Raw genomic sequence first — 12,472 nt, 5'->3', positions numbered from 1 at the left:
TAGGAAGCGCTGGATTTCAGTTATTTTTTCCAAAGGGCGTGTAACCAAATATTAAGTTGAGGGTGTGCAATAATTTTGTCCAGCCCGGTTTTTGAGTTTAGTGCGAAATGATGTCAGATTTGGCTTTTTTTCTCTGTTTTTTTGTGTTGTTCCAATGCACATAAAGGAAATAAACATTTGTACAGTATACCAAAACATTTGTAATCACAACAATTTTCTGGGAGAAATGGTGCATTTCCTGGGAAAATTACTAGGGGTGCCAATAATTTCGGCCATGACTGTTTGTGTATATATAATATTCTTTTCGCATTTGAAACAGAAATTACGTATGACCACAGAACATATTATAATACAGGAACTGATCATTTCGTTTGTGGACACCATTTTTATATCGTCTTTATGAATTGTTATTATTTGTGTGAGAGTTACTTTACTGATATTGAAAAGAAGTAAACACAAACGAGCTGATCTATCCCATATAAGCGCTCCCTGTGTCGCCCTCTCCCAGCCCTCCTCTCTGACCCCAGCGCTAAGCCGTACGCCGCCAGGCGCGTTCTGACAGAGAAGTTTTATTTATTCGTCCACGTGACTGTCACGGAAACTGCCACATTATAACTTTTTTTATTTGGCAGTACTTGATATTAGAAGAGATGAGGAAAACAGCTTTGCATCTTTCTACTTTTTAACTGCGCTGAGCTGTAAACAATATGAAGACAACACCGCCTTCAGCGGTGAGGGGTCGTGAGAACAAAGTGGATGCTCGAAGGCGCGGAATGTCGGGCTGCTCTGCCGGGTCGAGAACTTCACAGTTTCGGGCAGCGTTCTTTCTTCTTGCACTGCTCTTGCTCCTGGGAGAGTGGAAATCATTGCGAATGAGTGTGATCGGCGCCATCGAAACAAAACTCTCTTTGTAAATTGTGCTTCACGACTACTTACTGTCCCTTAAGGTGAGTTCAGGTACTAAAACCCTGCAACATTCAAGGTTGCTTTTGTGATTAATTCTTTTAAGAAGATGGAGGGTTTACATCTAAGAAGATGTACCGGCCTCTTCATGTTAAGTTTTGGACTTGGGAATTGTTTGGACCTTCTGCCTGTTAAGCATGGAAGGGCAGCGTCCACATTTCTCACAATAATTTTTCTCTTAAATTACAGGCACGTTGTGCAAGGCTGTTAGCAGAAATTTGCAGGATCGCATAGAAAATGTAATTTCTATACCACAGCGGTCATGTAGGGCCTTTCACAAGGGATCTGCTACAGAGAGATTATCCAAATACATTTAAGCTGCTGTTAGTGCTACTTACCTGTTGTGTTATAGCACCTTTAAAATGTACTTTACCCAAAAGCAGTCCAGTACTGCTCAACGCATCTTTACTTCTTACATGTTAATGTTTTACTGTTTAATAATTTATATACATTTTATTTTTTTCCCTTGCACTCAGTGAGCAAAGCCACTGGGTAATCAGCTAGTAAATATATATATATATATATATATATATAATGCTGTAGTAAGTGGGGCGTTTTAACATGTTGCGTCACCCATTTAACCAAGCAATCACACAGAAAACTGGGGTATGCCTGTTTATAAAAGGTAGGCCATCTGCAGAAGCAAAATGAAAGGAGAAATATTTGGTGAATTTCAAAAAAGACACATTTAGCAAATGCTTGCCAGGCACTGCGACTGTGAGAATAGTCCAGTACAAAAAAAACACATTTAATATATATGCCCTTCCTTTTATCTGCAACATTGGGCAAATACTTATGTTGGGACTACAATCTCCATTAGTGCATTTCTCCAGATGATTTCATCAGTGTTCACAAAACTTAAATGAGACCACTGATAAAAGCACCATGTCATCAAAAGGTAGCAACTGACATAAAACTTTACTGAATTACAGCGTTTACCCTAGAGTAGTGTTCCTCAAGTTTTATGGCCTTGGGACCTAATTTTACCTTTAAGTTCCTTATCAACCTACAGACAGCATTTGAAGAGCATGGGTTTTCCCCATTCATGAATCGAACACAATCAGCATTAAGCACATTTTGAAGTTACAAAACACACGGAGGAAATTAAAAAAAAAAAAAAAAACAAGCAAATAACTGATGGAGCCAAACCACAACGGAACAGAGTGAAACACAATTTTTGCTGTTGCTGATGGACATGCTGTTTTTCAGAATATGATAAGAAGAGAACATGATTCTGCTTTTCTGTGAGTGAAACTAATAACTTCTATTTTTTTATTTGTTGTTATTTATTTAAACCTACTGTATACCAAGGCAAAACTAATTGTAGACCTTGTTGATAATGGAGAGTTGAGACTTTTAGCAGTTTTCAACTTTGAATGAATCAACTTTAAATCATCTTTGTAACATTATCAAATACTGCTTTAATAGAGTTGCAGTCTTCTTCACAGCAACACCCCCAAGACAGTTTGTAGCATTTTCATCAGTAATCAGCTCAAATGAACTAATAATATTAGCCCCGGTTTCAAAATTACAAATATCGTATACAGAAAAGTACTTAATTACATAGCATTTCTGATGCACCCAATTAATCAACAACACTATAACTGATGCCCATCATTTTACAAAATGTATGTGTGTACATACATATACAGTACACAGTCATATGAAAAAGTTTGGGAACTCCTCTTAATTCTTTGGATTTTTGTTTCTCATTGGCTGAGCTTTCAAAGTAGCAGCTTCCTTTTAATATATGACATGCCTTATGGAAAAAGTAGTATTTCAGCAGTGACAGTAACTTTATTAGATTAACAGAAAATATGCAATATGCATCATAACAAAATTAGACAGATGCATAAATCTGAGCACCCCAACAGAGATATTACATTAGTACTTCATCCCATAGATTTTCGATGATATTCAAGTCAGGGGACTGTGACGGCCATTCCAGAGCATTGCACTTCTCCCTCTGCACGAATGCCTTTGTAGATTTCGAACTGTGTTTTGGGTCATTGTCTTGTTGGAATATCCAACCCCTGCGTAACTTCAACTTTGTGGCTGATGCTTACACAAATCTGTTGATTTTGAATTTGTTGATATTGGATTGAATTCATCCGACCCTCGACTTTAACAAGGGCCCAAGTCCCTGAACTAGCCACACATGTATGTATCTATACTAATAAAAGGCAAAGCCCTGACTGACTCACTCACTCACTCACTCACTCACTCACTAATTTTCCAACTTCCCGTGCAGGTAGAAGGCTGAAATTTGGCAGGCTCATTCCTTACAGCTTACTTACAAAAGTTAAGCAGGTTTCATTTTGAAATTCTACGCATAACGGTCATAACTGAATCCTACTTACGTACATATATATGGCCATAGCCTTCAGCTCGGTCACCGTGTGAGGCGGAGTTGCGTCCCCCATCACCACACCTCCTACGTAGTTGGCTGCCTGCCTATATTGCGTCCCCCATACCCACGCCTCCCACGTAATTGAGTGCCTGCCCAAATAAGGTCATCCGTCAGCAGCAATCCAATAGACACGCTGCCGCTAAATATTTGCAGGCAAATAAAAAAGTTAATACCGGGGGAATGCCTGTTAAACATCTTAGATTCACGAGTAGCGATTTGGGTGGTGAGATGTCTATCGAGGTGATCACTGTAATATTTATATGTCATTGAAATATATCATTATCAGGCATTGTTTAGGCACCTATGTCATCAGGAAAGCACCAGAAAAAGGGACCTCAGGGTTACTATTATGGAAGTTAATTTAGAGAACGGATGCTGTGAATGCAAGAGCTGTAATAAATAAAGTTCCCCTGCATACTTTAAAAGAAAGTCTCGCCATCATTTCATTTTTCACAATTTGTGAAAACAAGACATGGTGTCAGAATAGAGGACAGTCATGGATTTTGTTGGAGTTCCCTCACCACGAATTGACTGGGATTCTCTTAACCTGCCGGGAGAATGGAAAAAGTTCAGACAGCACGTGGAGCTGATGTTTTCTGGCCCGCTAAAAGGCAAAGACAAGAGTAAGAAATGCAGCTACCTGCTCCTGTGGAATGGGGAAAAAGGAAGAGACATTTTTAACACATGGACTGTCACCCAGGAGGAAGCCAAGGTACTGAAAACTTATTATGACCGTTTTGAGGCGTTTGTCATGCCTAAGATGAATACGATATTCGCGAGATACAAGTTTAATGTGAAGACGCAGGGCATAAACGAGACTTTTGATCACTTTGTAACAGAGTTAAAATTGCTGGTGAAGGACTGTGCTTATGCAAACCAAGATGAGATGGTCAGGGATAGACTAGTGTTTGGCACAAACTCAGCGAAAGTGCGAGAGAAACTTTTAAGTGCCGGGTCTGAGCTAACATTAAATAAAGCCATGGACATCGCAAGATCGCATTAGATAGCACAAGCACAGCTGAGAACCTTCGATGCATGTACTCCGAGCGGCTCAAATGAACTGACTGTGAATGCAGTATGCAGTCAACAAGCAAGAGCTCCAAACAGCGCTGAACAAAAAATGCATTACACAATTGAGAAGGCAGTAAAAGAATATGAAGCGAGTGACACATACAAGCATATTCATAAGTGCAGCTACTGCGGAAACAAAGCACACGGTGGAAAAAGTCAATGTCCAGCTAAAGGAAGACAGTGTAAAAAATGTGGTAAATTGAACCACTTTGCTAAAGTTTGCAGGACTGGCAAAGGTAAACCCGTGCATGCAGTGTGTGATGTCCCTAATTACCTTATGGCCGATAAGTGCTCCCCAGAAGACATGGCTTGGCGCCAGACACATTCCTGGGTCCGCTATAAAAGAGAGCCTGCTGCATTACATGGTTGAGTCAGAGTCAAGAGTCAGCAGGCAACACTCAACAGGAGGAAGAAAGGAGAAAGAATGTTTATTGTGTGTATTTTTGGCTTATCATTAGAAAATGGTTGTTGGAAAAGTGCTGAAGATAAATTAATAACTTTTATTTTATCCTAGAAGTGTATTGCGCATGTCTGTGTCTTGAGTTTGGGGCTCAGTGGTGTCCCCTACTGTTACACTATATACATTTAAGGGATAAATGATTTGGGGAAAATATCTAATATCTAATTTTTTTTCCACTTTGATCTGAGATTTAATTTTTAAAGTCAAGCTTCAGTTCAATATTCACTGCATAATAGATTTAAAACATGATGGAGCATTACCACATAATATAGCACAAAAACATCAATTGCTTTATATCCTTATGCAAGGTAGACATATTTATTACATTTTTAAATTGAAATAGAATGCAGAACAGACAAATAAAGAATAATTATCATAAAAGTTGTTATTTGTGGCTCAGAGGTAGCATCTAAATACCTCACAATCTGTAATCAACAGAACATTATATACTGATATCTAACATTCGGCTTATAAATTGATAAACCACAGAATAATTATTAAAAAAGTGATCACTAAATAAAATGACAAAAATAGAACATAAATTTTACACAAAGTATCCAAATATTCCACATTCAAATAAAATATTTAATTGCAAATACCCAGCATTTAACTTTTAAACTTTTTTCACAAAGGTTGCCACTCTAGTATATAGTGCAGAACAACTAAAATCTTAAAATTACTCCAAACAACAGAAGCCTTATCTAATACTTGCTCCTCAGATGTCTCACCTTCTTCTCAACACTAACTGTGGTCTTCACAGATTTATTTTTGTCAAGAACACCAGCATATCAACCTCTGCTGGTTTCAGAAATGAACTCTGACATGTGACTGCGTTGCCTCTAATAGTATACAGTCTCTCTGACAGTGAACTCTTGGTTGGTATGCACAGGAATTTGCAAGAGAGTTTGCTCAGCATCATGTGTCATAATGTGTACTGGGGCTATCAAATAAGCCAAAAAATAAAGTCTGAATATTCAAATAAAAAATAATAAATATTCAAATGCATTGAAATATAGATTAACAATGCTGGGTGTTACGTGTACACTTGTACCTGCTGTTTTCTAATTTAAAATTATTGTAATGGCTGAAGCAGCAGCTTGAGCAAGAAATAACACCAACTTCAAAAAAAATCTAAGAAGTACTCGGGCAACTGTTATTTAAAAATAGCAGCCATCAAAATCCCAAGCAGTTGCACCCTATAAAAGGGAAGCGTCAGCACCCCTATCTTGTTTTCAGCCTACTACTGATGCTTAGATGTTTAGGTTTGAACTACACAGTCTGTTGGGCATGAAAGGACAACCTTATCCCTCACCTCAGTCTCTCAATTCCTGGGCTTAAAGCCCGGGACGTGGCATATAGGTTAGGCGACAGGCTGGCATATAGCAAACCCCAAAAAGAACTAAATAAATAAAAAATAGAAATAAATCTGACAAAATACAGATACAAACGGTGTATCAAGGAGTATTTTGATAACAACGACCCATGGAACATGTGGAGAGGCTTAAAGACCATAACGGATTATAAGCACAGCGATCAGCAGGTCAACTATGACCCTAGTCTCCCTGAAACTTTGAATGGTTTCTTTGCATGCTTTAATGCATCTAGCAGCAGGAAGACTGTACATCTTCCTTGGTTGGAGAAGCAGCATCAGTCTATAGTTTTGCAACTACACCAAGTGAGGTCCACCCTGAGGAGGATCAACACCTTCAAAGCTGCAGGACCAGATAAGGTATCGGGTAAGACACTTAAAATATGTGCTGATCAATTGGTAGGAGTCTTTCTGGACATTTTCAACCTTTCTCTACAACTTGCAATGGTCCTGTCTGCCTCACATCCTTCACTATTGTGCCAGTGCCTAAAAAATCAGCGGTCACCTGCCTTAACGATTATCGCCCTGTGGCTCTGATCCCAGTAATAATGAAGTGCTTTGAGAAAATTCTCCTAAAGTACATCAAGGATGCCATCCCTGCTGGATTTAACAACCATCAGTTTGCCTACAAGAGGAATAGATCAACAGAGGATGCTGTCTCAATAGTACTTTGCACTGCCCTGACTCATCTGCAGTGCCCTAACACTTATGTTAGGATCCTATTCGTCGATTTTAGCGTTTAACACTGTACAAAAGCTTCATAATCTGGGTCTGTCCACATCGTTGTGTCTCTGGATCAGAGACTTTCTCACCAAAAGGCCTCAGGTGGTTAGAATTGGAGATTGTATTGTATATCAGCCACACTGGTTCTGAACACAGACACGCCACAGGGTTGTGTTCTCAGCACAGCACTCTTCACTTTATTTAAGCACGATTGCTCTGCCATCCATGCCACAAATATGGTTGTGAAGTTTGCAGATGATACGACCGTGGTGGGTCTCATATCAGACAATGATGAGACTCACTACAGAGAGGAGATACAACACCTAGCACTACGGTGCTCAGCCAACAACCTCATCTTGAACACCAGCAAGACCAAATAGATCATTGTGGACTATAGGAGGTCCAGAAGAACAGAGCATGGTCCTATATATTCATACATGAGGAGGCTGTAATGTGGATGGACAATATCAAGTTCTTGGGTATCAACATCACATCGGATCTGACCAGGGGCCTCATGTATAAACAGTGTGTACGCACAGAAATGTTGCGTAAGAACTTTTCCATGTTCAAATCGCAATGTATAAAACCTACACTTGGCGTAAAGCCACGCACTTTTCCACAGCACTTCATACCTTGTCGTACGCAAGTTCTCCACTCGGTTTTGCAGACTGGCAGCACCCAGCGTCAAAGCAGTGCTACTGTTCCTGTGTGGTTACTCTTTTATTTTCCTGACGCGGCTTTATAAATAAACTGAAACTAACCGCATATTGTTTATTAGTGTAATGCGTCTGATTGTAATTAACTTGTAACAATATAATGGTCCAGGGAATAGCCATAGTATTCCAAATACCATAACTGCTTTAGCGTTGTTACTCTCACTGCACCTTGTTTTTCTTCTTCTTTAAGCTGCTCCCGTTAGGAGTTGCCACAGCGGATCATCTTTTTCCATATTACTCTCACTGTACCACGGAGTATTTATATCACTGTATCTGAGTGGGGAATCACAGCAGCAGCTGATCGGAAAGAGAATTATCGGTATACAGTATCAAGAACACGCTGTCTCAGCCACGACAAAACGTTTCAAAGCCTTTCCTGTACGGACCTTGCGGTTCAGAAACAGTTTCATCCCAAGAACTTTAAACGCACTTAATCAATTGCTCCTTATATAACTGTTTGTACTTATAAGTACAATCACCCCACTGTAAACTTGCACTACAGTTATAATATTACACAACCTGAGCCACTTTATAAAGCGCGTATTTACATATGACGACGATATTTTTAAGATGAAATGCAGCAAAATGTATTTATTATATTATACAGATAAAACTTTAACTTCATTTAAATTATCTATATTCTTCACTGGGACTGGTGTGAAGGATAGAATATTTAAACATGTACTACAAAGATATTTCAATGTTCCTTAAATGTTTTGAAGAATCTGCGTTCTAAGCATACAAATGGCTTAACGTCTATTACTGAGCTGATTGTGTAGCGATCCGTTACTTGGAGAAAGAAATGCAAAGACTGCAGGGGCGGTCATGTCAATATATATTGAATATAAAACAGAAAGAGAAAATAACGACACAGCTAAAAATGCAGCGGCAAATTTCGACAAAAGTTAAACGCTTCTGTCATTAGCACGAGGCAGCTATGCAGTGTCTGCAACGGACGTGGCCATCCACTGTGCATAAGATACCATATTGACATTGGCGGCTAAAGGGGCCGCCACAAGTCTAGAGCCGCCCACTGCTGCAATAAATAATTTCATCGAAGGTCACACACAATCACTGAGCCGTGAAACCCATGTTTAATAACGTGCTTTAACTCCTATTATCATGAAAATATCACGTATACATCTCAGTATTTTAGTTATTTAGAGAGCTGTAATATCACAAATGTAATGGATTCTGTGTCCAGGAAGAGAGCTGGTTTAAGAAGCAAGTAGTGATTCACACACATAGAGCACATAGAAGATCACATACAAAACAAAGCATTTAACTTGCTACTTTACTTATGATGTGATTTGAGAAACTGGTTAATTAAACGATTTTAAGATGAAGTTTATGATGTTCTACTTTAATGACAAAATAAACTACACGATTAAAGTGGAAATTTCGAGATTGAAGTTGACATTTCGTGCTTTTTCCCTACTGTGTGCATTTTTTTTTCTCTGTACCCTAATAAGCTTTCATATGACACTCAGACAGTGGGCTACGACTCGCCTTTTCATGGCAACTTTGATATCTGACAACTTTATTATTTCCGGCACTGTGCGACTTTGTGAACGTGAGCTGTCAAGTTTCTCCAACACGCTATGTCACTCGATCAACTTCCTTTTGTTGATTATACCACGGTTTAAATAAACAAATAGTATGTTTTTCCTTTGCCTCCACTTGGTATTCGCTGAAATTCTTATATTTTCCCCCGTGCTTTTCCCATTGTCTTTTCACAAAGGGTGAGCTTAAGGGCGATTTATATTGATTTGCATATTCAAAGAGGCGTAATTCTGCGAGGAGTTGGGGCGGATTTCGACTTTTGTGCTTACGTCATGTTATAGTGTGAATTCTACGCACGCCATTTTACATGAGGCCCCAGGTCTTTGAACACATCTCACCTGGTAAAGAAGGCCCAACAAAGACTTTCTTACTCAGGAAGATGAGACGAGCTGGATTCTCCTCTCGGCACATTATTCAGTCCAACTATGTTCAGTGCCTTCGCTCATAAAGTTTGATAACTGAATTTTGTTGACAATAAAGGGATCTTCCATTGAAATATCAGAGAGATAGTTTGGTAATTAAGGAGCTGGGGCAATGTCTGGTATTTTGCAATATCTATAGTTTAATGCTTTCAAATTAATTTGGTATGCTATAAATGACCAACAGGTGACTCTGGATGAACACACAACCTCCTGCTGAAGGTAATGCTAAATTACTATCATCACCTATTAACCAATTTTGGTATGATAGATAGATAGATAGATAGATAGATAGATAGATAGATAGATAGATAGATAGATAGATAGATAGATAGATAGATAGATAGATATACATTGAAACACAAGTAGGTGAATAGATAGATGAGTACATATACACACACATCATGGTCTGAATGCACACTAAAATTACTAAAAAGCAAGAAAATTTCAAAGAAAGAAAACCTCTAACTTGGCAGTCATAGTGAGGCATTATGCAGACATATTGCTTTTGATATAACCGAGCCCCATTAGCGTTCCTTGACACGCTCCTGCAGAATGATTTGTTGCCTGAAAGTATTCAGTGTTAGTGTGTCAGAGACAGGATCTCTAGTATTGTTCATAATGGCAATCAGTTTTTTCTTTAATTCTCTCCTTCGGTATTACCAGGGGTTCAGAGGGTTTTTCTTTTTAATTAGTATCATACTCGTGAGGACACCTATTAATCAAACCAAATCACCTATTCATTTTTTGTAAATCTACAAGTACATACAGTATGTACATTTTATACAAAATAGTATTTTTTTCTCATAAAAAAATATTAATGGATAGCCGTAGCGATCCAATTGGACAGGCAGTGTTGCATAGCACATCTGGAGTAACTCAATACCAAAATTAGTGCACGCAGAATAAACAAACATTCCTTTAGAAGAGAATGTCTGTTTTTGCCTTCGAATGAGACCTCATTTAAATAAATCTGAATTACATTCAAAAAGCAACATGCATAACTTATACCCGAAATCTCAATCTTGCAATTTACTAGTCATATTGTTTTAAGTCGCGATTTCGATTTGAAATGAATTAATCACTCAACCCTGATATAGATACATTATTATCAACAAGGACACCACACACACAGACCCTCATTTCTTCTAAAAAGCAATTAAGTGGTTAAAGCAGTCCCTCAAAGGCTAAAGGGACCATAAAGTTCTATTTCTCAATGCGAAAATAAAAATTTTAGCTGGAGTCATTATTCCCTAAACAATATGGTATAACAACCATTTACATAGCATTTATATTGCATTAGGTATTATAAAGAATCTAGAGATGATTTAAAGTATACTGGAGGATGTGCATAGGTTATATGCAAAAACTACACCATTATATATAATGGACTGGAGCATCCATAAGTTTTGTTATCTGCGAGAGAAGCGGGAACCAATCCCCCACAGAGATGGATGACCAACTGTGTATATATGTGCACCTGGATATGACCTCCCTGGCCCTGCTGAGGTAATCTGGGATGAAAAGGGCACTCACTCTAACTGTCTTTCCTTTTACTACTGTATCTACAAGAAGACACCAAGTGAGGGCAACTGACACCATCCACTATGCCCAGAGCTAGCCCTGCCTCTTCCAGATGGGGCTCTACAAAACCAGAAAGCAGTATTTCATTTTAGACCCTGAACTCGAACTGGACAAATCTCATGTGCGATTAATGATACTGTACATCCTGAACCTAGGAATGTTAATTTCTTGGGCTATTTCAGCCATCTTCTTCATTATTCTGCTACACACTCCAGCAATATGCAAACTTCATAACGGCTGTGAACATGGAGTTCTAGGAGTCAGCAGCAGTCATTTAACTTGGGGTAAATATTAATAGCCTATTTTGCGAATAAGCAGGCTTATTCTTACAGAAACAATACTGCAATCAGTACTTCCACTGTGACTAAAGAATTAAAAAAAATAACATAACTGCTTCTGTTTCTACTATATGCAAAAAACGCAGAGTCCTCGGACTACTTTTATATTTGTTTCTCCTCCCTAAACGCCGTACTCAATGAAAGATTAAAACAAAAAAAAAACACAAAATGCGCATTTTAACTTTATAAAGGGTCACAAAAATAAATCATCCCCACGGTCACTGTTGTCACTGTCACAATTAATCAGGCAATGTACAAACTCTAATCAGCGCACCTACTAAGCTAGGATTTGAATGAGCGCCGAAGTATTTACATGCGCACAAAACGTCACGGAGCGGCTCAGGATTTGAACCCCTGACAGTGCAGAGGCAAGACAGCAGCAGCGCAAAACACTGCGAAGTCAGCTCTTCCATTGGACGATTTTGTGTATCTGAATAAACTTGACACGAAATGGCCAGATGAAGTTGACATTATAATAATAATAATAGTTTGAATAATAAGATTTTAATTTTTTAGCGTGTTATAAAAAGACAGCTAAAAAATCCATCTTTACTGATGTTTTCATTGTGCTATCATTTACTTAGCCTTCTAATTTCTAATTAAACCTTAACAAAAATACAACTTTTTGTTCAATTATCCTTAAACCTCCAATTGCAAGTTTACTTTATAATAATTATGAATGAAATGTATTCTCATTATAAAAATAACCGATCAAATGCACATCGCACACATCACACTTACCCCTAAAAGGTACTCTGTTAATGTTTTCGAGGCGACGATTTAATGAAAAAATATCTCTTGTAGTTAACTGAAGGAAATATTTTAAAACAGACAAGGACGACGCGGGCGCCGCCAT

General features: G+C 38.4%; 1 protein-coding gene across 1 annotated transcript in view; it reads right to left on the bottom strand.

Moving 5' to 3' along the window:
* The window catches only part of afg1lb (AFG1 like ATPase b), a 261,074-nt gene extending 248,602 nt beyond the window's left edge, over window positions 1–12,472 (bottom strand). The window contains exon 1 of the mRNA XM_039749760.1: window positions 12,358–12,472. Coding sequence (XP_039605694.1) covers window positions 12,358–12,472 — 115 coding nt within the window. The remainder of the gene's footprint in view (window positions 1–12,357) is intronic.

The sequence above is a fragment of the Polypterus senegalus genome, chromosome 3, assembly GCF_016835505.1.
Source record: "Polypterus senegalus isolate Bchr_013 chromosome 3, ASM1683550v1, whole genome shotgun sequence".
NCBI lineage: Eukaryota > Metazoa > Chordata > Cladistia > Polypteriformes > Polypteridae > Polypterus > Polypterus senegalus.
Note: the sequence above shows the minus strand (reverse complement) of the source record. Positions and strands in the feature narration are given on the sequence as shown.